The sequence below is a fragment of the Cordyceps militaris genome, assembly GCF_000225605.1.
Source record: "Cordyceps militaris CM01 unplaced genomic scaffold CCM_S00007, whole genome shotgun sequence".
Classification (NCBI taxonomy): domain Eukaryota; kingdom Fungi; phylum Ascomycota; class Sordariomycetes; order Hypocreales; family Cordycipitaceae; genus Cordyceps; species Cordyceps militaris.
Window position 1 is genome coordinate 2464615 of NW_006271975.1, and position 26582 is coordinate 2491196.

The window sequence follows — 26582 nt, forward strand, 5'->3', positions numbered from 1 at the left end:
TTTTGTTAGTGTAACCAATAGCCAACTTCTGTTGCCTCCCCTCATCAAAGTTCCCAACATGGCCCCAAACCAGCCGTACAAGACTTTGCTCGGAAACAAAGACACACACACACTGCACAACCCGTCACAGATGTCTCAGCCCTTGCCCACTTCTCATCCCAGGCACTCGGAACAGAGGAAATGACAGCTTCCCCCTCATCTCCAAAACGCTGTCGCAATGATGCCGTCGTCTATCGTGTGTTGCATGACAGAATCCCCCAGCATGTCGGGAACTGCCCCCCAGGCGCCTGTTTACGACCATCTGAGTGGTCAATATGAACGAGGCCCCTGCTCCGGCTCCGAAAATCTTCGCACACGCCCAACATGCACCACACACCTGCACGGCATAGATGGATCTTACCTCTCTCTCGTCACCCGATCAATGATTTTTTTTTAGTAGAACACCCGAAACAATTTTTATTTCTTTTTCTTTTTGCCCACATTGGGCCTTTTCCTCCGTCAGCCTCAGCTGCGGTTGCTGATTGGCACAACCGGTTCCTTGGAGCAACACCGAGGTAGTTAAAGAGGGCAAACAAATCCGGAGCCATGGTCTTGCGCCACCTCGAGAACCCAGGAAGCTGGGTCGGTGCTGCGTTGCACGGCATTAAATTCTCCATTTTCTTATTGTAATTTTTTTGAGAAGAGTGAATGACCTCTTACCAAGTTTCTTTTTTCTTTCTTCATTCCCGACCATCACAAGCTAGACATTGTGCCCATTTTATTCTTAATTTTTTTTATTTCTTTTTTGTAGAGAGACAAGAGAGAACTGCTTGGAGTCGGAGTTAAACAATTCTTTCCCGCAAGGCTACACGGATAGCCGCATCGTGGGATGTATATAAACCAACTGGCTGCCTGGGGGGGAAAACTATGCCCTCGCCAAGCTTTCCCCCGTCTTCTTCTTCTCCCACCTTGCTCTTCTCCCTTTGCTCCCCAAAACCGCTTGGCATTTTTTACCTTTACTCATCATGTGCCGCGGACACCCCAAGCATCACCGGTGCGCGCACACCAGCGTCGCCTGGGCCTACTGCCCGTCGGCCTACCTCGACATGGACACGGGCGCCACCACGCCGTGCGGCAACCCCATCATGAACGACTCGCAGCCGACCAAGGCCGCCTGTCCGCTGCAGCACTGCCGCTTCGCCACAAAGAGCGGTGCCGGCCCCGGCCCCGGCGCCGGCTGGGTCTGCTGCCAGTGCCGCCAGGGACCCAACCGCCAGGGCTGGTGCACCCAGCGGCTCACCCCCGGACAGGTCGGCATCGACCCGCGCGACGACGCGAGCGCCTTGCTGCAGATGACGTGTGATCACGGCTGCTGCGAGAGCTGCACAGGACTGGGTAGGTTTTTCTCTTTATTTTGATTATATTCTGTTGGCTTCGTGTGCCCAGGCTAACAAGCATCTAGGCTCAGACGGACGAGGCGCCAAACTGGCTGGGCTGTGGACGCCCAATTATACCGTGTATGACTGTGCAAGCTCCCCGTCGAGCTCGTCCGATGGAGCGAATACATGGGTTTCGTCGCCGCCCTCGTCGGACGCGGGCTCGGACCGGCCAAGTACCAAGGGCAGTAGTCGAGCCAAGAAACGCTCCAGCAAGAAGTCGTCAAAGAGGAGTTAGACTTTTGTGTAAACAAATTCGTGTACCTATTTGTATTTTTGTATTTAGTGTATTTTTTATATTTAGTGTATTATGTGTATGTTTGTATTATGTATTTAGTTGCATCATCTGCCTGTCTCTATTCATGTACTCGTCTTTCATGGTATTCACCTGTGTGTACTTGGGATATATTTGCCATAACATGTCTCTATAGTCGTCCTTCATTGTCCCGTGACCAACTAGGGTAGTCACATCTCAATCCATCGCTTTACTTCCGAGTACTATCGATCTCAATACGAGTCACTGTGCAAAGTTGCACACGTACTACGTGATAGTCATGGATCTACCACTGCACGGGGTGCTGGTGTGCAGACGAGTACTGGTCCACAACACACCTGCCTCGAGGTGACACCCAAAGACGCCACAACTCTGTCGCAACCAATATTCGCCTCAGACTGTGGTTCTGACGACATGAACTCTCCTCTGATGCCGTTTAGCCAGAAAAATGAGTCAAGATGACCGGCAACACGGGATGAAGTGGTACTATGTAGCTGAAAACTGCAGGCCCTTTTGTCGTGTCCGTGATTTGATCGGCACAAGGTTCAGCTCAAGCAGGATCTGCATGGAGCCCTTCCGAACTAACGATTTTATACAGACGGGATACTCGTTTTAGAATAAGAACTCGCGTCATGTGCATATCCAGTAAAGTCTCGCCATCTTCTAGAGTACGTATCGGAACGATGGCCCATAGTTCTCCTCGCCCTCTACCCGATCCGCGTCTTCCACCGGCGGGCATCTCTGCGCCAGCTTCCGATTCTCCCACACCAGAAAGCAGCGTAGGCACAGCGCCAAGAGCGCCGTGAAGCCCATAAACGCAGCGCATATCGCATGCCCCTTTGCGTAGTGCGGCCGCTCGCTCGCGGGGTACAGGCGGGTGCCGAGCAGCGGCCCGCACTGGCCGACCAGGTTGAGCAGCACGATGCCGGCGCCGCGGCGCTCGTCGCTGCCCTGGTTGCTCAGCACCCACGGCAGCACGTTGGCAATGGTCGGGAACAGGCCGAGCGCAGCGAGGTACACGCCGGCGTAGCGCGCCGCGTTGCTGCGCGCCGCCGCGAGCATTACGTAGCCGGCGCTGGCCGTGAGGGCCAGCGTGATGACGGTCAGTCCGCGCTGCTGGGTGCGGTCGGCGATAAAGGTCGAGCAGATGGTGACGAGGAAGGAGATGAAGTAGGGCGGCGCGGAAAGGCCTTGCGCGTTTAGCCCAGAGTATCCTGCGACGACGTTAATACTGTGGAAAAAGTAGGCGGTAACAGAAGGGGGGAAATACCTAGGTCCTCCAGAATGGTGGGTAGGAAAACAGGCAGAGAGGCGTAGGCCACATTGCAGGAAAAGTACATGACGGCTGTCATCCAAGCCTTGAGATCCAGCAGCGTCGAAAACGTTTCCCGCCAGCTAATCTTGCCCACACGGGGTTCCTGACCAGCCTGTCGCACGCCGCGCGCCAAAGCCACCTTCTTCTCCTCGCCGGTGAAGAACCAAGCGTCGTGCGGCGAGCTGGGCATGACAAGATACGTCACGGCCGCCATGACCAGCACCGGAATGCCCTCGACGAGAAAGAGCAGCCGCCAACTGGCCAGGCGAGCGTGGCCAGAGGTGATGGCATACGCGAGGGCGCCGGCAAAGCACGTGGCGAGCGGCGCGGCGGAGAAGAAGAGGCCGATGCGCAGGCCGATTTCGCGGCGGAGGTAGAAGAAGGAGAGCAGGTAGATGGTGCCGGGCCCGTAGCCGGCCTCAAAGGTGGCGAGCAGGGCGCGGCACGCCATCATGCCGCCAAAGGACCGCGTCGCGGCCTGCGCGGTGGCGGCGACGCCCCAGCCGAGCACGAGCAGCGGCACCCACGTCCGCGGCGAGACGATCTTGTACATGAGCGTGAGCGGCTCGGCGAGGATGTAGAAGATGTAGAAGACGGTGAGGAGCCACTGGTACTGGTCGCTGCTGAGCGACAGGTCCTTGTCCATGCCGGCGACGCGCGCGTTGCTTCAGAGAGTGAGTGAGGAGGCGGGTTGAGGGCGGGATGGGATGGAGAAACGTACCCGATGTTGGAGCGATCCAGAAAAGCGAGAAGGACTAGAAGGAAGAGGTGATGAGCGGATTGGGAAAACTTCATGGGGAGGAGTCTGGGGAGAGCGTACACAGAAACCACAACAGGGACAGGAAATGCTTGTCCAGCTTCCTGACAACTCGGCGCTCGACTGCCGCGTCAATCGAGTTGTCCATGACGGCGGACTCGGCCGTGGCCAAATCGTCATTTGCCTTGAGAGACATGATCTTGACGACTTCCCAATATTTAGAAGCTGTAAACAAAATTTTGCTCGTTTCTTTCTGATGATAGTAATAGCAATGGGTGCCAAAGTGGCGAGGTGAATTTATACACGTCTCAGACGTTGACGGTGCACAGACGCGGAGACCCGGCACGAGCGAGATGCAGTAGCGCCTCTATCGTAGATTGCGTCTTTGCGATTGTCTGTGCGCCGGCTTCTGCAACCGTGTAATCGTGCTTGGTCGCAGAGCGCGCCTTGAATGATGGACGGGCAGCCAAAGATGCCGCCACGTCGGAGGCTAGATTGTGGACAAGGGGAGGAGAGGGAGGCGTCCGATGCAAAGCCACTGCCGAGGTCGGGTCGCACTAGTATTCCCTGTTCCCCTGGGTTCAAGGTTCAAGTACAATAACTAGTTCGTTGGCGTTTTCGTAGTGGCGAGGGGTTATGGCGATGGCGGAAGAACAGTGCTTCACCGCTTCAGCGGCTGTCGCTGGTCAGCCTGCCATGTCTACAAATTACATATAGTGTCATTACCTATAGCGTCATACCTATAGTAGTGGAATGCGGGGAAGTCACCAGTGCAAGAGGTCGATCTGTGATGGGTTTTAATGAATTTATAGTAATTTAGCGACGTCTCACTGACCAGCAGGTAATTACGACGCTGCAGGGCTTAACAAGCTGCCCCAATAGCTATTCCTACAGATAAAATCCCCAGTGAGCATTGAGGCTTCTCCAAGCCCTTTAAACACCGGCCTTGGCCTGCAACTCGGAAAGCAGCGAAACAAAGCCAGCATCCCCGCTGGCCGCCAGCTGCTTGAAAACGGGCAGCTGCTTGCCGATCCATTCGGCCTCCTCGCCGGCGACCGGAATCGCAAAGCCGGCCTCGCGCGCCGTGACAATCGGCAGCATGGCGAGCGCGTGCAGGCGCGTCTCCGGAGCCTCGCGCAGATACGGGTGCTGCTGCGCCCCGGCCCCGGAGCCCTTGCCGACGGTGCTGTACCACGCGTCCTCGATGGCCTTGGTGACCTTGTCAAAGTCGGCCTTGGTGCGCGTCGGCGAAGTGCGCACGTACGAGATGATGCTGTTGGAAGTCTTGGTGACGCGCACCCCGGCGACGAAGGCGTGCGACTGCGCCAGGTCCTCGGCGATGAAGCGCACGTTGATGAACATGGACGGCGTGTGAAAGGCCGCGACGTGGATCTTGGTGATGGCTTGCGCGAGGGCCTGACGCTGGGCGTCGGTCAGCGGGTAGGAGTGGGTGATTTCGTAGTATGGCATTGTGTCGGTGTTTGATGGGGTGTTGTATTGGTTCTGCTTCTTCTCGTAAAAAGGCAGAAGGAAAGGGAGTTGGGCGGTCCTATTTATAAGCCCAGCCTGTGGTGACTTGATGCGATGATGCCATGATTTCCTGTGCGCGGGTGGTGATTACGTTGACAAAGCCGACGCCTCGGTGCCGAAAGCTGGTTACTAGATATAGCCGCTGCCTCTATGAAACCACTCCAAACATTATTCAAACACTGCTCTGGTCTTTGTTATTGTCAAGATGGTTGATTGTGACTATTCCTGTAGACGGGCATTGATTGCCCCGGCGGCAGATTGGTCATGCGATATGCGTTGTCAAATCAAAGTCTGTGAGAAGGTGCTTGCGGCTCGTACAGTGACGACACGCTGATAAGCAAGTGCCTATTTCTCTAGGGACAGGGCGTATTTTCTTCTTTTTGAACAGTATAAAATCCTCTCATGAGCAGTAGTCAAGGCTCGCTGGCACAAGACAAGTATATTAACTATTAAACCGGCTACCTTTCGGTCCTCTCCGCAGACCTGTAGTCGACACTACCCGGGAGTGACCACGTTGAATCATCTGGGGACGGCATGCTAGGGCAAACTCTGGGAAAACCAGGCAAGACACAAATTTTGGCCGCGCATTCGCCAGTTATTTGATATACTTTTCAATGGCATCTGTACTGGCGACTGGGATTGTCCTGTTATTCCTTCACAAATCACGAGACAGTGGAGTCACTATGAGTCGAAGCGGGAACCAGGACAACATGGATCCAACGTCTCCAACCATGCAAGTTTACCCCTACACGGATACATCATCAACACCATGGAGCAACCAGTCGGGGATCTGATTTCGACCGAGCCAGCCCAACTGCCCACAGGCATTGAGCTCCCAGGACACTTCACCGGCCTCCGCAGGCTCGACCCCTCCCACGCCGCGAGCCACTTCCAGCACCTCGGCGGCGAAGCAAACCGCTGGCGATGGACGTACATGCTGACGAGCGGATTTCCCTCTTTGCACGACTGCGCCCAGTCCGTCGCGCAGTGGGCGGCCAAGCAGGATCCCCTTTTCTACTCCGTCTACGACGGGCCGCTGTCCGACCCCGCCTCGGCGCCGGCCGGCATGATGGCCTTTATGGCGGCCGTCCCGGCGCACCGCCGCGTCGAAATCGGTAGCGTCATCCTCGGCGGGACGCTCGTCCGGTCGCGGCAGGCCACCGAGGCGTTTTACCTCTTCATCCGCCACGCCATCGAGGACCTGGGGTACCAGCGCGTCGAGTGGAAGGCGAACCACCTCAATGCGCCGAGCCTGGCCGCCGCGGCGCGTCTCGGATTCACGTTTGAAGGCATATTTCGGTACGTAAAACGTGGCTTGAAAGGGTGGGCGTGTTTTGTTGATGCGATCAAAGGAAACATATGGTGATCAAGGGCCGCCGGCGCGACACGGCCTGGTTCAGCATCACGGATGACGAGTGGCCGGCCGTCAAGGCTGGCTTCGTCGCCTGGCTGGACGAGGCCAACTTTGATGAAAACGGATGCCAGAAGAGGACGCTGCAGCAGTGCAGAGCACCGTCTGTATAGGCCATCATGAAATGGATTAGTAGTGAGCCGGCCGGCAGTCTGATTCCGTCTGCGCTAAACTAACTAGGCTCAAAGACTAGGCTCAAGGTGCCATCTCAGTGCGGCCCTTTTGCTCCATGGAGGTATCCGGGACTAGAAAGTACGTCACATGCCATTGTTCCGTTGGAGGGGGGGCAAGGACGCTGCCCGTTGCGGCCAGCCACTAGGTCGTGTAAGCTACATGGCTCTGGTAGAGCAGCATATTGGCAATCAAAGAGTTTTGTTGGCAAAAGCACAGGGGCCAAAATAAACACGTTGTGTTGTCCTTATCAGCATGGCCAGCAATTGATCCATGCATACATTTTACATTAAAAGACCCCGTCTGCAACCCTAAAACAGAGCGAGCCCTGCCTCGCATGGCTGCATGTGCGAGGAACTTATGTTGGCTCGATAAATAAGGCTCGGCCTGGGGTCAAAGAGCTGAAACCACGCAAGACGATTGTGATAGCACTCCGTAATAAAGTTGGCCTATATTTCCCCCAAAGTACCCCAGTACCGCGCCCGTCCATCAGGTGTCGTGTCAATTTGTACATGCTGGCTAGTCGCAATCCGGCCCTTCCTTCTCGGATCAAGAATGCCGCGTGGCGCACAGCTCGCTCCACCACCCTCCCGGAGCGGGCACCACTGAGAGTCAAGTTGATGTAAGTTCCGTGCAAGCCCATCCTTGGGGTCAGCGTTCCGGGGCCATTTGCCTCGCATCCCAGCCGGCGGGCAGGCAGGCGTGGGGGGTCTCCTCCCAGCACGATGAGACTGCGGGATGCGCGCGGGCTAGAGAACTATAGCCACCCATCAAAGTAACTTGCATCCAGATCTCGAGTTCAAACGGTTAAGGATCCCCATGTCTCGGATGGTGGTGGTGGTGGGCAGACCAACGGGTTCGTTGACGTACATGGGGGGCGCTCTGAGGGAATAGGCGCTGCCAAGAAGCACAAAGCGATGGCCATTTCCGTGAATGCCATCCAGGGCCGACTTCCCCAATTTGACCACCCAAGCCATTACTACGTGGCGCCGCCTTGCTTCGCCGCCCCGACCGGCTGCCCCGATTCCCTCTCCAAAACAAGACAGGGAAACCTGTTCTCGTGGCGCACCCATCTTATCATCCCATGTGGTAAACAGTAGGGATGGCTGGCTGATAGCCCTTCTAGAAAACCAGAGTGTAAATACTGTTCCCCCCTCCCCCAAAAGCCTTTGGAAAAGGCTTCCCCAAGCCGCGCCGCACACACACGCCCAAGTTGTTGCCCTTGCACGTGCACCCACGTGTTTGCTTTCCTGCGACAAACAAAACGACCCTCAAAAGGTCCAAATCTTGAAGCTCTCTATACTCTGAGTCTTGACCATTTTGATTGAACCCCAGCTGCTGCCCGCCCAAGATGTGGAAAGAAGAGGACTCGGGCTCGGCGGAAAAGGGCAACGTCCACAACGTGGCCGAGGGCCGTGGCACGAGCACGGTCCTGAACCAGGTCGCCACGGTGCAGCCTCATCCGGATTTCATGACGCGAACCGGAATCAACATTGAGTCGTTCAAATGCGCCCACTATGGCTACGGGCTCGTCGAGATGGAGCGGCCGATGAAGCCGCGCCATCTGAACATGATTGCCATTGGCGGCTCCATCGGCGCTGGCTTCTTTGTCGGCTCTGGCGGCGCCCTCTCCAACGGTGTAAGAGTTGATTGTGCGCGGTTCCGAAGCGATGTGCTGACTTGGCTTGCTAGGGGCCTGGCTCACTGTTTGTCGACTTTCTCATTATCGGCATCATGATGTTCAACGTTGGTGGGTAACTCTCAATGGTTCTACATGCTGCGCATCCTTCTTGCATCGACTAACCTGCTTCAGTACATGCCCTTGGTGAATTGGCCGTCATGTACCCCGTCTCTGGTAGCTTCTACGTGTACTCTGCCCGCTTCATCGACCCCTCGTGGGGCTTCGCCATGGGCTGGAACTACGTCTTCCAATGGGCCTCTGTGCTGCCGCTCGAGCTGACCATCTGCGGCATCACCATCCAATACTGGAACCAAGACATCAACATCGCCGTCTGGATCTCCGTCTTCCTCGTCATCATCATCATCGTCAACGTCTTTGGCGCCATCGGGTACGCCGAGGAGGAGTACTGGTCCGCGCTCTTCAAGCTCAGCGCCACCGTCATCTTCATGATTGTCGCCCTCGTGTGCGTGCTCGGCGGCGGGCCCTCCCACGGACGCTACAACCACTACATTGGCGCCAGTCTCTGGTACGACCCCGGCGCCTTTGCCAACGGCTTCAAGGGCTTCTGCTCCGTCTTCGTCACCGCCGCGTTTTCCTTTTCCGGCACCGAGCTCGTCGGCCTGGCCGCGGCCGAGACCAAGAATCCCATAAAGTCGCTCCCCAGCGCCATCAAGCAGGTCTTTTGGCGCATCACCCTCTTTTACATTCTCGGGCTCTTCTTTGTCGGTCTGCTGATCCCGTATACAGACCAGGAGCTGCTCAACGCCGGCGCCTACGACGACCCCCACGCGTCGCCTTTTGTCCTCGTGGGCAAGTATGCCGGCCTGAAGGGGTTCGACACGTTTATGAATATTACTATCCTGGTGTCGGTGCTGTCCATCAGCGTCTCTAGCGTCTACGGCGGGTCGCGAACCCTCACGGCTATGGCCCAGCAGGGCTATGCCCCGAAGCTGTTCACCTACATTGACAAGTCTGGACGACCCCTGTTTTCTGTCATTCTCATCATCCTCTGCGGACTGATTGCCTATGTCAGTCTGGATGCTACTGGACCTGTCGTTTTTTCCTGGCTGCAGTCAATCTCCGGCCTTGCTGCCCTGTTTACCTGGGGCTCGATTTGTCTCGCACACATTCGCTTCCGGCACGCGTGGAAACAGCAGGGCCACACCGTCGACGAGATTCCGTTTCGTGCGGCCGGTGGCATCTGGGGATCCTATCTCGGACTGTTTTTGAACATTATTGTCCTGATTGCTCAGGTATGCATGCATGCGTACCGCGATGTACTCACAAGTCACTAACCTGAGAATAGTTCTACACCGCGGTCGCCGCGCCCATTGGCTCATCCGGCGTCGGGACGGCCGAGAGTTTCTTCAGGACCTACCTTGCTGCACCGGTCATTCTCTTTTTCTGGGCTGTTGGGTATTTGTGGAAGCGCGAGGGTTGGATCAGAACATCGCAAATCGACGTGGATACTGGCCGTCGTGAACTTGACTGGGATGAAATTCATGCCCATCGTGCTAAAGTCGCTGCTTGGCCGAAGTGGAAGCGCGTTTGGAATGCTTTCTTTTAACAGGCATGTGGGGGCGGACTCATCGACTTGGCTTTGCGGATGTGCAAGTACTTGCTTTACTACGCTTTTCCTTTCGTTGGAGGCGATTATTTTATTCTATACGTTGAAGATGCATTGTTCGCTCGAGAGCCATAAACGAGAGTGAGACCGCGCCGGTAGTAAGGGACGCAAGTAAATTGTATTGAATATATAAGAAGAATATGTAGAAAATGTGTCGCTGGCATGCTGTATTTATTTGACGGCTTCCTGATCGTAGTAGAAATCGCACGCATGAGGGTGCTGGAGGCAGTACTTGGGCACCAGGGGAGTGGCTGCCACACCATTGGCGACCAGGTACTCTCTAAAGTTGAGGATGCGCTGCGTGAAAGTCGTGGTGCGCTTCTTGCCAGTCTTGGGGTCCCTGTTGCCCGACCAGAGGAGCTCGGCGAGAGCGGCGGCGCGCGGCCACATCTTGCCGCTGATGATGGCATCGTCGACCTGCTCGGACCAGAGGGGAGCCGACGCGCCAATGACGTGCTTGGCCTGCGCGTCGGTCAGGTTCTGGGCAAAGTCGTAGTCGTAGATGCGCTGCCACGTCTTGTACGGGGCGCACCAGGAGCCGCCGATGCCGCCGTAGTTGAAGGACGGGGTGGCGCCGGTGGGATCGGGGTTCTCCTGGACGTTGTAGCGCGGGTCGTTGGTGACGTAGCCGCCGAAGCCGCAGTCGAGGTACAGAAAGTCGGCGCTCGACACAATGACATCGTAGCCAGCCGCGGTCAGCTTGCCAATGTTGGTGATGCCGTTGTTCCACGACTGCATGATGACGTCCTTGGACACGTTCTTGGCGGCGGCGTCGTGGGACAGCACCACGTCCTCCCACATGATGATGCGGCGGTCCTTGTTGCCCGTGTTCTTCTCGCTGGTGAAGATGGGCATGGACTTGTCGATCCAGTGCTGGTTCAGGTCAAAGTAGGTGCGCGACGCATCCTCGGCGAACCAGTCGCGGATCGGCTTGCTAAAGTTGAAGCAGCCGACCTGGAGCTCGTCGCCGCCGACGTGGAAGAAGTCGTCGGCGAAGCGGCGCGAGAGCTCGGCGTAGACCTTTTCCACGGCCGCGTACGTCTTGGGGTTGATGACGTCGAGCTGGCCCGGGTTGGGCTGCACGGCCGTGTGCAGCGGCCAGTTGTCGTTGGACCACCAGCTGTTCTGGCAGGTGACAATGTCCTTGTCATGCTGCTGCCAGCCGGACGCCGAGTGGCCGGGCATGTCGATCTCGGGGACGACGCGGACGCCGCGGGCGCGGGCGTAGGCGATGAGGTCGGCGACGTCGCGGGGCGAGTACGTCTCGCGGTCCGAGTACGCGTCCTTTGTGAACTCGGGGAACGCGTCGAGGCGGATCGGCCACGACTGGGAGTCGGTGATGTGCCAGTGCAGGATGTTGAGCTTGGACAGGGCCAGGCCGTCGACCTGCTCGTACAGCTTCTTGACCGAGATGAAGTTGCGGCCCGTGTCCACCATGACGCCGCGGTACGGGTAGTTGGGGCGGTCCTTGATCTTGACGGGCTGCTCGACGACGAGCCCGCCGCGGCCGTCGGAGATGACGAGCTGCTGCAGCGTGGTGAAGGCGTGCAGCGCGCCCCAGGCCGTCTTGGCCGTGACCTGCACCTGCGACGACGCCGCCGAGATGTCAATGGTGTAGCTCTCGTCGACGCCGTGCTTGAGGTCCGCCGCCCAGTCGGCGACCTGCAGGCTGAGCTCGTTGAGCCAGCGACCACTGCTGCCCGACGCGGCGTCGGCGTCGGCGCGCTTGTCATGGCCGGGAAAGACGTCAAAGACGGGGATGGGCTTCTCGACGGCCTGCGGCACCCAGCGGATCGTGGTGATGGTCTTGTAGGCGCGGTTCCACGCGTCGTTGACGACGCGCACGTTGTCGTGCGTGCCCCAGTTGGCGTTGACGGTGCGCAGCGTCAGGTACCCGACGGGAATGGCGCCCGAGGAGCCCCAGGAGATCTCCTGCGGCGCCGGGAGTGGGTTCACCTGGACCGCGCCGGCGGCCGTGGCCAGCCAGGCGAGGAGGACGGAGGAGAGCGATTGGGAGCGCATTCTTTTTTTTGTACGCGTGCAAATGAAGATGCGAGAACTCAATTGGCGTAGGGGATCGAGAATGAGGTGAGAGCTTGGTCTGTTGATCGTCGGGCACCGGCCTGCTTTTGTAGCTTGTTGCTCTCGCGACTTGTGGGGGGCGCACTACACTTTGAACCCCTGCCGCTGGTGCGCTGAACAAATACAACCTACAAGTTGCCTTTGAACAGGGCTGGGAAGCTGGTCAAGTCATGCGCAAAGTCGCGATGTAACCCTACGAGCTGCAAAGTGGCGTGGGATTGAGAGTTGCTGGAAACAAATGCGCCTTCTTCTTGGAAGGCTGAGTCGCTGGGCGCATGAAAATGGTCATCTACAAACTTTACAGGCACAGCAAGATTGCAACTCCCTAGCATCTTGGCGCGCGAACAGGTACATGACGGTCCGAGAAACTGACCGGCTCGCTGCAGAAGGCTCTGCGTGAGACAATGTCTCGAGCTCGCCGGCCGCGGAATCCAAGGTAGCAGCTGATACACTTGGCACTGCTACTGTGTGGCGCTGGGCAGGTGAGATGAAGGAACAGTTGTTTGGTCAAGCAGACCATTGACTGGATGGACCATCTTGACTAACTAAAACATCATCTCACTTCTAGGCTCCGCTCGAGTTTGCACCAGATGATGCGGCCAACTAACTAGGCCAACTAATAATCCGCACGTATCCGTAGTTTTAGCTCAAATACCCCAGCCAGTCAGTGCTACGTTACCCCCTATCCATGCATTCGAGAAGCCTGCCGGACCGTCATGTGCAAGCAAGCCATCTGGCATCGGATAGATTTATTCCGCGACGTCACATATGCGGCTCGCGCCACCCGTCCATTGTTAGTCGGTTTATTCCGAGTCAAAGGCATAATAGCAGTCCTGTCGATATGCCGTGTGGCCGTTGCCAAAGACCGCCCTACCCCAAAGTCGCAGTGCATCTGTAGATATTTCGCGAGGGAGCTTTTATTCGAGTTCCTGGAGGTGGTCGGGTGTCTCTTTCAGGACTGGGCTCTTTAGGACAGAAAATTCATTACACGTTGTCCTATTCGTGCAGGCGTTGCATACTTAGGGTTACTTAGGGTTAGGGAATCCTCGGCTCTCTGCAGATAAACTAGTACACCTATTACTGTACAGAGTAAGAGTCGCGAGCTGGGCTGAGATGCAGAGGAAGCACCAACGACCACAGAGAGTCAATAATTCGCGTTGCGATCAAATTGGTGCATCTTGGCAGCATTCCCCTGAACATTTTACCATATGTCAATGCCACCATATTCACGTTGCCTTGCATGAAGCCACCAAGCCGTATTTATATGAACTGGAATTGCAGGACGCCGCCACCACTAAGCATCCACCACGACGACGTATTATCGAGTTTTCCAACCCGAGCACATTTCCGAGTGCCACCAACTGGCTTCCACCAACTACTAACGTCAATTAGTGACAGCGACTGAACGGATGCTGTTCCCCTTGTCGTATCTGTATGAATTACCCCACGCCTCGCTCTGTGGCTGAATGGTTGGGCAGGTACCCCGCATTGTGAAATGTGACCATCGTTCAACGTTAGTGGCGCAACCTGCTCCAAACAAGAACCATTCTGCTGTCACTAGAAAGCCGACGACATGGCCACCACGAGTCCGCCGTGGGCCAAGATAATCCACCAGGCAGTGGATAGCAATATAGAAGCAATCAAGACAATCAACTACCAGGTACGCCATCGCCCACCTCAGCCCCAGCTGCCCTTCCCAGTCGCGAGCTAACAAGCCGAGCCCAGATTCACAGCGAACCGGAGCTCGCCTACGAGGAGCACAAAGCCCACGCCAACTTTGTCTCGCTGCTGGAATCGCTCGGCTTCCAGGTCACGCCGCACGCCTACGGTGTCGCGACCGCCTTCTCCGCCGAGTACGGCGCCGGCGGGCGGCTGGTCGTGTTCAACGCCGAGTACGATGCGCTGCCCGGCATCGGCCACGCTTGCGGCCACAACCTGATTGCGTCGGCCGGGCTGGCCGCTTTTTTGGGCGTCGCGGCCGCGCTCAGGCAGACGGCGACGCCGGGGCGCGTGCGACTGCTCGGCACGCCCGCCGAGGAGGGCGGCGGCGGCAAGATTCACCTCATCAACAACGGCGCCTACCGCGAGGCCGCCGCGTGCCTCATGACGCACCCGGGGCCCCAGTACCTTTTGTCCGGAGACGTCACGGGTGTGGCGGCCGTCAAGATGCTCGCCAACGTCAAGTGGCGCATCTTCTTCACCGGGCAGACGGCGCACGCGGCCATGGAGCCCTGGAACGGGCTGAATGCGCTCGACGCCGTCTGCTTGTCGTATAATGCCATTTCCATGCTGAGGCAGCAGATCCGTCCGCATGAGAGGATACACGGTGTTATCAAGGAAGGCGGTGACCGCCCCAATGTCATTCCTGGATCGACCAGTGTCGACTACTACAGTAAGTTGCGCGGCCCTTTAGTCTATAGCATGGCAGACTGACGCCCATCCTTTCCAGTCCGAAGCGATACTCTGGCCGCCGCGGAGCGGTTATGGACGCGTGTGAAGCTGTGCTTCGAAGGCGCCGCCATTGCCACGGGCTGCCAGGTTCGATACGAGCCCATCAATTCGTATGCGGACCTGCGTTCCTCCATGGCGCTCTGCAAAGAATTCGTCGCCACACTCCCCCAGGGAACAGTCTCCCTGGACGAGCCGGCCGACTTTCTCGCCGGCTCCACGGACATGGGCAATGTCACGTATGAGTGCCCTGGATTCCACGGCGCTTTTGGCATCGATACCGAAAGGGGACAGGGAAACCACACCAGACCATTCGCCGATGCGTCTGGCCTGGAAAGGTCGTTAGATCGAGCTGTAGAATGGGGGAAAAGCATGGCTCTGGTCGGGTATCGGGTCTTGTCCGATGACGACTTCAATCGAGAGGTTCAGGAGGATTGGAAGGCAGACATGAAGCGGGCGGCATTGTAAGAGGGAGCTATTTTGAATGCCTGCGGTCGTCATCACAGTCGATTCTTACTCAATCGGCGCAATGGGGAGTTGGTTCTGGGACAAGAAATGATACATAAACTGTAGTGACAATATCAATCAATGTGGTTCTTGTATTATTCTTCTCCGAGTAGACGCCCCCGCTTGATAGGTTCAACCAGAAAGACGTCTACTGGTACAGGCAGCTCCTTCTGACTGTAATACGTAGTCGCGTGTCGAAACCAGTGGGCATACGTGTTGGGCCTATTATCGCTCTCAGCGTTCTTCTTCCACAAAGCGCCCAGCGTATCGCCCATGACTCTCAGAATCAGCCCCGTCGCCAGCTTAAAAGCAAAGCTCCGGGCCAGACACTGCTCCACAGTCGCACGCGCCTCCCTCTGGTCCGCCGTCTCCTCCTCGCCGTCGGCGGGCAAGCGCAGCGAAAGCAGCGCAAACTGGCGTGCTCCGTCCCAGCGCGTGAGCTGGTTGATCAGCTGGCTGCCCGTCAGGAAGTCGACGGCAAACACGTGCTCTCTGCCGTACCGCGGCCCGTCCCAGCCCAGCTCCTCGTCCACGGTGCCCATGACCATGTTGATGGCCTGGCCCTGGAACAGATAGTCGGTCAGCAGGCGGCGGCCCTCGTCCAGGGCAACGGTGCGCCCGTTCTCCGTCCACGTCAGCGCGGCGTTGCCCTCGCCGGCCAGCGGCAGGCCCCTGAACAGCGCGCTGCGGTGCATGCCCTGCGGGCTCGTGCGGCCGCCGTCCTCGCCCCAGAGCTGGAGCAGGAACCGGTGGCAGAGCTGGAAAAGGGCATTGCCGCGCTTCGCGGCCATGAAGTAGTTGGTCACCGTCTGGCCCCGGGCCTGACCAAACGTGAATATTTCGTACGGCGATGCGGAATTGCCCACGGTCTCGCGCCAGAGCCGGTCCACGTCGCCAATGGGCAGCACGCCCGTGTCGGCGTACAGCCCGCCGAAGCGCACCAGGAGCGGGAAGCGCACCAGGTCCGAGGAGACCTGCGCCGGGTAGTCGCTGCCGATGGTGCCGTCGCGGAAGGCGGCGGGGAACAGGGCGGGGTCGGCGACGTCGAGGAGGCGCGCAATGTTGAGCGGCGAGCCCGGCGCGCGGTCGACGACGCGGACCGTCCAGCCGAGCTTGGCGAGGCGACGGTGGTACGTGCGGACGGTGCGCCGCGCCGCGGGATACATGTTTTGGTAGCCATTGTGCCAGTAGAACCAGACGTTTTTGTCGTCGGTCACGGGCGAGTGCTGTGTTAATTCGTGGTCGATGGCAGAATCTGGGCGCAGGTCTAAAAGGTGCAGGGGGATGGCCTCGAGGCCTGCGGGGACCTTGTAGTTGACCGGCGGGATAGTCATGGTGTTGGTTGACAGGTTGCTGCCACGCAGCGTTGATATTGGTGGGAGCTATGATTGACGGCTGTATATCAAGGAAGTGTTGAAAGATGTCACAATATGGGGGATGGCTGCCTTATACAATCAAGCTCGCGATCATAAACAAGCCGCACAGTCTAGGCGATGACCACTGTGACTCGACGTCCCCCCCATCATGTTCCGCTATACCACTTTAGACGATGGCTCATTGTGAACAATATGCCAAGGTGGCGCAATTCCATTGTCAGGGCTGTAGTAGCACTCGCCAAGTACCATGTTGGAGACGAGGTGAGCTATGGTAAGCAGCGTTTGTTGTGTTGTGTGTTGTGGAAGGTGATGAAGTACCCTACAGTATTAGTACGCTTGATACCTAGTAGGTACCTCCTAAGGTAGGTACCTAGGTAGGTAGGTAGCTTCGAACAATGTCATTATACTGCAACCTACAAATTCAGTAGAAAGTTTACTGCTATTTACATTGATGTATATGAGTACACGCACATCAAATTACATCGGTACCGAGCATATTAGCATCCTCAGCCTTTCATTGCCCGATCGTGCAGCGTATACGAGCTCGCCGTTAGGTTCAGCCCTGGTGCACTCGTAGCAGTTGGTTCACTAGGCTAGAGTACGCACTAATTGCCGACCCGAGCCAGAACCAGGTACCTGGATCTGGACAGATATAATCGCTAGACAATGAAAAATAGACGAATCGAGTGCGATTTGGCAGCGAGGACCCCCAGTACCATGTATTACAACAGAAGATGACATCTTGCGCCGGGGTAATCTTATAAACCTTGTTACTTGCGAGGACTGTTGAACTTGCACACAGCACAGGTTCTAGTGCCGCACTGGTCAGTTAGTTGATGATTCCCAGTGATGTTACCGCTAGTACATGGAGACCGACTGGCGAATCTATAGTGGAAACGGTGAAACGGTCACTCAGGGGAAGATTGGTCATATTTTCTATTGGTTCAATTTTTTAACAAGAGAAAGAAGAAAAAAGAACGCGTCGTGCTCGTTGTGGCCAGCATCGGCGATCGGAGCGGAGATCATCGCCTACCACATGCTGTTGCACATGGCTGCAGGGGTTGCAGGTACCAGACGTCATATTACGTGTACACGCCCACACGCGACAACGAAAACATTTCTAAAAAAAATGAGAGCATGAATAATTTAGAAAAGATGGATAGATCATACATAGCAAGAAAAAGACATGAAAGTATTACTCACCGGTAGTGTATACCAAGGTTGCAACTGAAGGCGGGCGAGTGGGTCCCCGATTGTGGAGGCGTCCTAGAATTTCATCACGAAACCCAAGTAAACATGTCCATCATCTTCCTCTCCCTCATCGAGCACTCTACTCTGGCACACACGCGCTGAGACTCGTGGGCCCCAGCCGCACCCGTCCCCATGACCATGTCCAGCGCCAGCCGCGCGGCCCTGCTGCTGTTCCTGGTCCTCTGCTGCGCGACGAGCGTCTCGGCGTTTGGCGCCGGCTCCGTGGCCAACGGCAGCAGCTTCAAGGAGTTTGTCTGGCGCCACGGCGACATTGTCGAGGTCCTGCGCTTCCTGCCCTCCAGCCTCGTCACCAATGCCGGCTTCACCCAGCTGCAGCGGCGCCAAATCTACTTTGGCAACTGGCTGCGCGACTTTTCCCAGGTCGTCGACGCCACCTGCCTGGAAAACATCCCCGAGTCCATCCTCCGCGCCATCGTCTCCATCATGGCCATGATGGAGTTTGGCTACGCGACCGACGAGTTTGACGTCACGCGCGAGCGCCTGGGCTGCTACAGACACGTCGAGCACATTGACAACCCGCGCGGCTACAACACCAACGCCCAGGAGATTGACCCCCGGCTGCGCGGGCCCGTCGAGCCCGTCGAACTCGAGTTTGATCCCGACACGGGCATGAAAAACTACATTGCCAACTCTGGTCACGCGTGGGAGACGGCGGCTGACTACGTCCGGGACCAGCTGAGCAAGTGCATCGAGCTTGGCCGCCGTGGAAGGGAGGGCGACCACGCCGCACAAAAGGAATCCTTCATCCATCTCGGAGCCGCGCTCCATACTCTCGAGGATTTTGCGGCACACAGCAACTACATTGAGTTGTGTCTGCATGAATTTGGAGAGCAAGACGTCTTTGCGTTTGTTGGTGATGCGTGCCGCGTGTCGCTGCCCGCACATATGAAAAGCGACCGCAAGGTGGCGCCTCTCGTCACAGGCACCTTTGGCATGCTGGATATTTTCCACAGCCTGCTTGGCGAGGCCGACGACATGGCTATTCTGCAGTCGCAAGGGTCGCTCAACGAAGTGCAGACCCATCTCGGCTATGGCGCCATGGCGTTTGAGCAGCTATTCGATGCCATTGAGACTGGCATAGCCTCGATTCAAACCTTTTCGTCAGAAAACAATTCCCTCATCAGCCAACTCAAAACGGTGCACTTGATACTGCAGAAACTCAAAACAGACACTCCCCCCACGTCGGATGACGAGGACAGTAGCGATAACACTTCTGACAAGTCTCCTGGCGAGGCCAAGAAGTCGAAGGACTCTGTGGATCCCTCCATCGTCTGGCAGGCTCTCGAACCGCTCTTCTTCTTCCATGACAGAATGAAGAAGTGGCTGAAGGAAGTGGGCTATAGCGATGACCAGGAAGCCAGTGGGAACACGAGCTCCGAAATGAGCGACCTGACCAACCAACTAGTCTTTCGGGCCATGCGCATCGTCATTGAATCGTCCGTCAAGGAACTGCGGGCGACGCTCCGCGCAGCGAAGGCGCGCGTCGACAAGGAAGCCGCCTCGTCCGGCTCGGCCGCCGTCTACGACGAGGGCTCCTCCGACTCGGACCCGAGCCACTCGGATCTATCCAAAGACCACTTTTGCAACGTGCTCAACCGACCTGCGGGGCTCATCGCGACCGTCACCACCAACTGGACGACGCAGGAAATCGTCAAATGCTGGGACAACAAGGACCTGGATGCCGCCACGTCTATTGACGCGATTCTCACGATCTTGCACCATCCGGCCTTTGTCAAGGACAAGTCCCAAATACAGGAATACATGTACATGACGGTGGAGCACTGGTGGACGGAGCTGCCGGACGCGGAGCGCGAGCTGTTGCGGGAAAAGCTCACAAAGGAGAGCGTGCGACAGCGCGAGCACGAGGACCATCACTTGCTGGTGCAGCCCAACGGTCGCCAAGGGCCGGCGCACTTTCCGGGGTCCAGGGCGGAAGTCGTGCAGGTGCCCCCCAGACGGTCGTTTCCGTTGGAGTGGGCACTCAAAGAAGTCGTGGCAGACTCGTTGTGGATATTTCAAACTGTGGTCAAATACGTGTTGCTGCCGTTCAAGCTGATCCGCCTGGCCAGAGACAAGGCTGCTGGGTTGTTTGCGAGTTCCACAAGGACTAGGAAGCAGCAGCCAACGTAGACATTTATCGTCCAGGCGCCTCCATATCCCCGCCCGTCATTTGGCACGCTGTACTGTTGCTCAGCTGGCGCATTAGGTAGTCTCTCACGGGTAGCGCGCCTTGTTGGCTCTAGTTGGGGACCACTCGGAAATTCGGCGAGCCAATTATCAAGTCTCGACGAATCCTTAGGCTAGCAAATACACAACATGATACTAATTTACTATCGCAGGTGCGCAGGTGGCGCAGAGAGTACACAGTCTATGATGAGCGCGGGGAGCTGCTGCAGGACAGCGCCGTCTGGAGGTTGATCTGTGAAGCCAACGAGATCGATGTATTGACCAAGGCGTGGTCATCTTTTCTATTCCCGCATACTGAGTCAACAGTCGAGAAAACGGCCGTGTTTTTAGTGACTGGTAGCCAGCTGTGAAGACTGAGACTTGAGCACTTCCTGTAGTTGAAAAAATTGATACTTGCTGTCCTACTTTCGCCTAGGAGAATGGGTGTTGCTGGTTTGACGGCCGTCTTCCGAGTGAAACAAGGAAAAAAACAGGAAAAGAACAGGCGATTTCGGCGCTAAGGAGTCTAGTTTGTACAAGAGTCTAGTTTGTACAACTATTTTTTACTCGAATTTGTTATACAATTCCAAAGTTGTCATGTGCCACGAGCGGCTATAGTGGCGGCCTTATTCTGCAAAGCCTTGATGATTTCGCGAGATAGTATGTAGATGGGGGCAGTGGGAATCCCGTTCGCGTCAACGAATGAGAGGAATCCAGCACCCATAACTTGTATACAGTGGGCACGTCTCCGGATAGCATTTCGCCCACCTCCGGAGGCTGAACGCCACCGGGTGATCGTCTCCTGCTTGGCACGTCAGTGGCTTTTGAAAAGCGGCTTACGGATACAATGCGACGGATTAGTTGCCTTTTTGCCTCGCTCGAATCCACAACTCAAACCTGGCACTGCCCAATCACGCGCGCGAGAATCCTGCTGCCTACGGCCGGCTTGTTCGCGCCGTCGACGCCAGCATGAAGGCCCGAGTTGAAGTGAAAAGGGCGGCCGGCAGATTATTTGATATCGGAACGAGGTATTCCTAACTCAGTCCAGGGAGTCTTGGGAGTTTGCTTGAGACCTCGGAAACGGCGGATTATCGCCTCTGATGAGCATGTCTCAAATTGCCTATTCCGGCTTTCGGCTCCGAGCCGCATGCGACCTGTTACAGCGGCATGACGGCATGTGCCCCCAACGCAATGCGTGAACAAATCCATGGGGTAACGAATCGGGAATTGCCCGCTTTAATAATCATAAGAACAGATGTTTTAAAATCCCTCCGCTGACACGGTGGGGAGGAAACTAGTAATGCTAGCCTTGTCCACCTCCGCATCACACCGTAGCCGGTTGCTAGATGGGACAAGTCCGTAAGCTCTTGACGGATGGAGTAACTTTGCAGAAGCCGGGTTTCTCACCCTTCCCCACGAAATACCCATGGGGTAATCCCCAGAACGCTCAAGCTAGGCATTGGCCCCAACGTTGGTTGCATTTTGATAAGTACCCCGAGTTCCCCCATCCCGGGTGCGACCCAAGAACCTGCCCATTCTCGAACTCATAAGTAGAAATCGTCATCATGGAAAAGAAAGTCTCAAGCGACTCCCCCGACTCGTCCCGTGCCGAGCACGTCCCCGAGCTCGGCGGCCGGCGGCAGTCTGTCGCGCACAACATTATCCAGAACCCGCTCAAGGTTTAACATACCCCATCCTTCTTCGCTGTGTGTCAAGACCCTTATTGCTAACACGGCCCGCATAGCGCAAAACAGAGCAGGACGTCGTCCGGGACGCGGAGCAGTGGGCCCGCACGCACGGCATGGACGCCGACGCGGCGCTCTTTGGCCGGGCGGCGCTCGTCGCGCGGGACCCGGACCGCTTCGAGCACATGCCGCCGGAGCAGCTGCCGGCGGACGAGCGCGCGGCGCTCGCGTACGAGCGCGACCACAAGTGGCACGGCCCCAAGATGCTCTGGTACTCCATCAGCCTGTGCGCCATTGGCGCCGCGACGCAGGGCTGGGACCAGACGGGCGCCAACGGCGCCAACCTGTCCTTTCCCGAGGAGTTTGGGCTGACGGGCGAGGGCCGCGACGAGTGGATCGTCGGGCTGATTAACTCGATTATTTTCCTGACCGCCGGTCTCATGTACGTCTTTCCCCCTCCTTGATATACAACACCCCTTTTGCTAATCTTTGCTGGACAGTGGCGCATTCATCGTCGACCCGCTGAATCACTACCTCGGCCGGCGCGGCGAAATCTTCCTCACCGCCGCGTGCCTGACAGCCACGCCCATCGGGTCCGCGTTCGCCACGAGCTGGCAGGGGCTCTTCTGGGCGCGCTTCGTCATGGGCATCGGGATCGGGGCCAAGAACGCGACCGTGCCCATCTACTCGGCCGAGATGGCGCCGCACCGTATCCGGGGCGCGCTCGTCATGTTCTGGCAGCTGTGGGTCGTCGTCGGCATCTTCCTCGGGTTCTGCGCCAACGTCATCGTCAAGGACGTCGGGCGGATCGCGTGGCGGCTGCAGTTTGGGTCCGCCTTTATCCCCAGCTTCCTGCTGCTGCTCGGCATCTGGTTCTGCCCGGAGTCGCCGCGGTGGCTGATGAAGCACGGGCGCTTCGCCGACGGGTTCCGTTCCATGCGTAGGTTGAGGGCGCACGATGTTGTCGCGGCGAGGGACTACTACTACTCGTACGTCAACTACGAGGAGGAGAAGAAGGCGGCGCGCGGCGCGGGGTACTTTGCGCGCTTGAGGGATTGTTTTGTCGTGCCGAGGATTCGGAGAGCGAATTACGGCGCGTCGACGGCGATGCTGGCGCAGCAAATGTGCGGCATTAACATTATTTCGTTCTACTCGTCGTCCATCTTCACGAGCGTAGGGTACACGGCGACGGAGGCGCTGTATGCGTCGTTGGGATACGGCGCTGTGCAGGTCGTCTCGACCATCCCGACGCTGTTCCTGATTGATACCAAGGGCCGTCGGACGTTGCTGACGATTGTGAGTTGAATGAGTAAAAGGCCTTAGAAAAGTATGAAAAGGCCGTCAAAGAGTAAAACTAACGTGGCGCAGACATTCCCGCTAATGTGCATCTTCCTCCTCGCTGCTGGGCTGTCGCTGCTGCCGAATGGCGCTTATCAGATCCTGCCGCAGGGCGACCAGAACCCCGCGAACGATATGCGGTCAAAGGGCGCTCGAATTGGGCCGGTGGTTCTGTGAGTTGATAATGACCTCGACATTGAGATAAAATATGATCCAAAGGCTAACGATGCATTATCAGGTTCATCTATCTACCTGTTCACCATCTGCTACTCTCTTGGCGAGGGCCCAGTGGCCTTTCAATACTCGGCCGAGGTATTCCCCACGATCCAGCGTGAGCAGGGAATGGCGTGGGCCGTTTGCATCAATAATACGTTTGGTGAGTACACGTTGCGAGTGGTGAAGCTGTGGTGCGGCTGGCTAACCGACCTACCTTGGAACAGCGGGCATTCTGGGTCTCACCTTTCCACGAATGAAGACGGTCATGACTGCGACGGGAGCTTGTAAGTTGCATCAAACTCTGTTGAAAGTGGTGGTTCATCTAATAAGCAACAGTTGGGTTCTACGCTGGTCTGAACCTGGTAGCATGGTTCATGGTATTTTGCTTTGTGCGCGAGACAAAGCAGCTCACTCTGGAGGAGATTGATCGTAAGTTGCGCGGCGAGACTTTTGTTGAATTATGACTAATATGGGTGTACGATACAGAGGTCTTTTCGGTCCCGACCAAAACGTTTCTCCGTTACGAGTTGAAGGAGCAGGTGCCGTGGTTCATCAAGAGATACATCTTTTTCAACAAGAGCGCTCCTCGCCCACCTCCCGTCTTTGAGCAGGAGGGCAAGTCGTATAGGGACTAGTTTGGTTTTAAGGAGAGTCAAAGGTTTTTTTCAGACTCATTGGAGTCCAAGGGAACTAGGTGCTGCAATCTGCAGGTTTATTACGTTTTGCTTATTTGGTCTTGATGTCGAAATTGTGTAATTGAAATGGATATATATCGTGTTCATGTAAATAAACAAATCCCTGGTTTTGCCGTAACGCCATTGTCGTGTTCATCTAAATAAATAAATCCCTGGTTTTCTCCGTAACGCCATTGTCTATATTTCTAGTGTTTGTTTCGCCTTGTTGGCTGGCGCATGGCCATTCGTCGGTATGCCGCGGCAGTCCTGATCCGGGCCTTCTTGCCCCAAATGAGGAGAGCGACGGGGCCGACAAGAATGACGGCTGCCAGCACAGCGATGATGATGTGCGTGTCCCGAATGCCCATGCCATCGAGCCAGGCGGTCAGGGCAAATAAAATGCCGACGGTAAGTAGGTTTCGGATGAGGGTGACGCCGACGAGCGCGTTGCCAATGACCTGCAAGATTAGCAACGAGAAGGCCGCAGGGGAGTGAGGGGACTTACATCATGATAGCAGTCCATGGCGTACGCCAGTGAAATGACGCCGCCAGCAGTGAGGCAGAATCCGTACATGCCGAATCCGACAGCCAGGACTGGCCAAGAAACGCCCTGCACAAGTTAGCGACGGAGACGAGGAGGACGGACGGTGCAGCGTACATTGTCAAGTCCCAGTCCAAAGAGGAGTATACCGGCGGGCGCAATGAGCGCCAGTGGAAGTATCATCCACAGGCGCATTTCGGGCTCGTAGATTCCGTGGTTCCGGTGCGCGAGCCACACGATCATCTTGTCGTTGAGGTAGCCCCCGATCCAGACGCCGGGAATGGAGGCGATAAAAGGTGCAATGTTCATCAGGCCGACGCCGATGGAGGTGAAGTTGTAGGGCGGATCGAACATGTACGTCGCCTGGACGGAGATGAGGGCGGCGAACCAGGCCAGCAAAACACCGTAGGCGAGCGCCGTGTACGTGATGGCGGGAAAGGTGACGAGGATGACGAGGGGCTCGTAGATGTCGTGCAGGATTGATCCGCTGGTTACGGTCAAGAGGGCAAGTCGCTGTCGGTACGACTTGATGGGGATGGACGAATCGATGGTGTGCACACTTGCTTCTCCTCCCAGCTCGGGCTCCAGTGAGTCGGAATCCGGGGTGTCGGCCACGAGGTTTTCCGAGGTGCCTCCCGAGTGCCAGCCAGCAAACGTATACTTTGTCTCCTCGAAGAAGAAGAGGACGAGGAGCAGGTTGATGCCAAACAGGATGGTGCACCACCACCAGACCCAGCGCCAGCCCTGGTTCTGGACGACATAGCCCGAGGCGACGGGGCCGAGGTAGGCGCCGGTAAAGGTGGCGAGCAGGGCGAGGCCGTTGACGGTGGCGTGCTGGTGGACGAAGAAGAGGTCGGCAATGGTGATTTGCACAATGGTCTCGCTGATGGCGCCGCCGACGCCGGAGAGGACGTTGCTGGCGTAGAGGTCGGCGACGGTGCGGGTGCGGGCGGCCCAGACGCAGGAGCCGAGCTGGAGGGCGGCGCTCGCGAGGTAGACGGGCCGGCGGCCGAGCTTGTGGACGAGCGGGACAAAGGCGACGCAGCCGAGGGCGAGCCCGAGGTAGTTGGCGGCGGCGGAGCCGTTGAGCGTGCCGTCGCTGAAGCCGAGCTCGTCAAAGTACTGGTCCCAGGCGGTGAAGCCGACGTCGAGCTGGACAAAGGTGAGGAGCGTGTAGAGGCAGACGAGGCCAAAGTTGACGGCCTTGCGCGCCGGGGACCAGTTGAGGGGGTCGTTTGGATCCGCGGTTGGGGTGGGATGGAGGAGGAGGCCCTTGAAGTCGCCTGTGGGAATGTGTGGTCAGTGAATCTGTATGTCGAGAGTTGCGGGTTGCGGGTTGCGGTGAAGAGGAACAAAACAGCAAACGCACCTTGTTCGAATTTCACAGTGCCCGGCGGCCAGCTGGCAGCAGCAGCGTCATGGTCGGTGGCGGGGAGCGACATGATGCAAAATGGCGCACAGCTTCAACCCGCTCGCAAGCAATTACAGGCTCTCGCATGAGGTGATGTGTGTTCCGAGGGGAGCATCAAGATGAAGAAGCATCGCTGCTGTTTAAGAGCAGGAAATTTTCTGCGCACCGTTTTTTTCTTATTTTATGCTTTCCCTCTTGTGACGACGCACGTCTCGTGCCGTCATCAGCATGCCCGGTTTCTGCCCGCCTTCCTGCCTCCGGTGCATCCGTGGTTGGCTGAACCAGCTAGCTTGAACTTTTTAGTGCGTTCTTGGGGGCGCTGGGCCGGCTTGGCTAGCCGGGTGCAAGATGGGTGTGATGGTCGCCAGCTGACACACGAACCACGTCTCAGAAAACTCTGTGCGTCGGGAACAGTATCGCGGGTGCAGAGGAAACTTTGCTTGCATTCGGTTAAAATAATAGCTTTTCATTTGAGCCTTGTTGACTGATTGAGGCTTTTCCTCGCCTCTTGCGAGATTTGTAGGTACCATGAAAAGCTAAACGGTATACGCGTAACGCTACTCCAACATGGTAAAGGGTATTTATAGTTGCACTGCACTAGGCCCTGTTGAGCGGCGGCCTGGTGCCTCGTCCGCGCATCATTTTAGCCTGAGCCTCTGACGTAGCACGTAGCACTCACTGAAAC

The 26582-nt window shown here is 56.9% G+C and overlaps 11 protein-coding genes across 11 annotated transcripts; 6 read left to right on the top strand and 5 right to left on the bottom strand.

Annotated features, from left to right (window-relative positions):
• Positions 1-1004: 1004 nt before the first annotated feature.
• CCM_08990 (uncharacterized protein) lies at positions 1005-1653 on the top strand (the record flags this gene model as incomplete). The annotated part of the gene is made up of 2 exons (XM_006674125.1): positions 1005-1374; positions 1442-1653. 2 exons carry the CDS (start codon positions 1005-1007, stop codon positions 1651-1653), a joined length of 582 nt encoding a protein of 193 aa, XP_006674188.1.
• A 522-nt stretch (positions 1654-2175) lies between these two features.
• On the bottom strand, positions 2176-3957 carry CCM_08991 (MFS transporter, putative; the record flags this gene model as incomplete). Its single annotated transcript, XM_006674126.1, has 5 exons — positions 2176-2262; positions 2362-2903; positions 2960-3669; positions 3726-3759; positions 3825-3957. The coding sequence occupies 5 exons, from the start codon at positions 3955-3957 to the stop codon at positions 2176-2178; spliced, it is 1506 nt and encodes a 501-aa protein (XP_006674189.1).
• Positions 3958-4694: 737 nt separating this feature from the next.
• On the bottom strand, positions 4695-5231 carry CCM_08992 (uncharacterized protein; the record flags this gene model as incomplete). The annotated part of the gene is made up of 1 exon (XM_006674127.1): positions 4695-5231. The coding sequence occupies one exon, from the start codon at positions 5229-5231 to the stop codon at positions 4695-4697; it is 537 nt and encodes a 178-aa protein (XP_006674190.1).
• An 829-nt stretch (positions 5232-6060) lies between these two features.
• On the top strand, positions 6061-6815 carry CCM_08993 (acetyltransferase, GNAT family, putative; the record flags this gene model as incomplete). The annotated part of the gene is made up of 2 exons (XM_006674128.1): positions 6061-6590; positions 6644-6815. 2 exons carry the CDS (start codon positions 6061-6063, stop codon positions 6813-6815), a joined length of 702 nt encoding a protein of 233 aa, XP_006674191.1.
• Positions 6816-8224: 1409 nt separating this feature from the next.
• On the top strand, positions 8225-10121 carry CCM_08994 (amino-acid permease inda1; the record flags this gene model as incomplete). Its single annotated transcript, XM_006674129.1, has 4 exons — positions 8225-8512; positions 8566-8623; positions 8687-9807; positions 9861-10121. The coding sequence occupies 4 exons, from the start codon at positions 8225-8227 to the stop codon at positions 10119-10121; spliced, it is 1728 nt and encodes a 575-aa protein (XP_006674192.1).
• Positions 10122-10352: 231 nt separating this feature from the next.
• On the bottom strand, positions 10353-12203 carry CCM_08995 (beta-hexosaminidase precursor; the record flags this gene model as incomplete). The annotated part of the gene is made up of 1 exon (XM_006674130.1): positions 10353-12203. The coding sequence occupies one exon, from the start codon at positions 12201-12203 to the stop codon at positions 10353-10355; it is 1851 nt and encodes a 616-aa protein (XP_006674193.1).
• Positions 12204-13836: 1633 nt separating this feature from the next.
• CCM_08996 (peptidase dimerization domain protein) lies at positions 13837-15179 on the top strand (the record flags this gene model as incomplete). Its single annotated transcript, XM_006674131.1, has 3 exons — positions 13837-13923; positions 13989-14655; positions 14713-15179. 3 exons carry the CDS (start codon positions 13837-13839, stop codon positions 15177-15179), a joined length of 1221 nt encoding a protein of 406 aa, XP_006674194.1.
• A 134-nt stretch (positions 15180-15313) lies between these two features.
• Positions 15314-16552, bottom strand: CCM_08997 (capsule polysaccharide biosynthesis protein, putative; the record flags this gene model as incomplete). The annotated part of the gene is made up of 1 exon (XM_006674132.1): positions 15314-16552. The coding sequence occupies one exon, from the start codon at positions 16550-16552 to the stop codon at positions 15314-15316; it is 1239 nt and encodes a 412-aa protein (XP_006674195.1).
• A 1425-nt stretch (positions 16553-17977) lies between these two features.
• On the top strand, positions 17978-20403 carry CCM_08998 (Heterokaryon incompatibility Het-C; the record flags this gene model as incomplete). Its single annotated transcript, XM_006674133.1, has 2 exons — positions 17978-19953; positions 20214-20403. The coding sequence occupies 2 exons, from the start codon at positions 17978-17980 to the stop codon at positions 20401-20403; spliced, it is 2166 nt and encodes a 721-aa protein (XP_006674196.1).
• A 1194-nt stretch (positions 20404-21597) lies between these two features.
• On the top strand, positions 21598-23906 carry CCM_08999 (plastidic glucose transporter 4; the record flags this gene model as incomplete). Its single annotated transcript, XM_006674134.1, has 8 exons — positions 21598-21711; positions 21777-22159; positions 22218-23013; positions 23086-23223; positions 23275-23431; positions 23496-23555; positions 23608-23700; positions 23758-23906. The coding sequence occupies 8 exons, from the start codon at positions 21598-21600 to the stop codon at positions 23904-23906; spliced, it is 1890 nt and encodes a 629-aa protein (XP_006674197.1).
• A 245-nt stretch (positions 23907-24151) lies between these two features.
• Positions 24152-25928, bottom strand: CCM_09000 (Major facilitator superfamily transporter; the record flags this gene model as incomplete). Its single annotated transcript, XM_006674135.1, has 4 exons — positions 24152-24403; positions 24451-24555; positions 24604-25769; positions 25856-25928. 4 exons carry the CDS (start codon positions 25926-25928, stop codon positions 24152-24154), a joined length of 1596 nt encoding a protein of 531 aa, XP_006674198.1.
• Between the last annotated feature and the right edge of the window lie 654 nt (positions 25929-26582).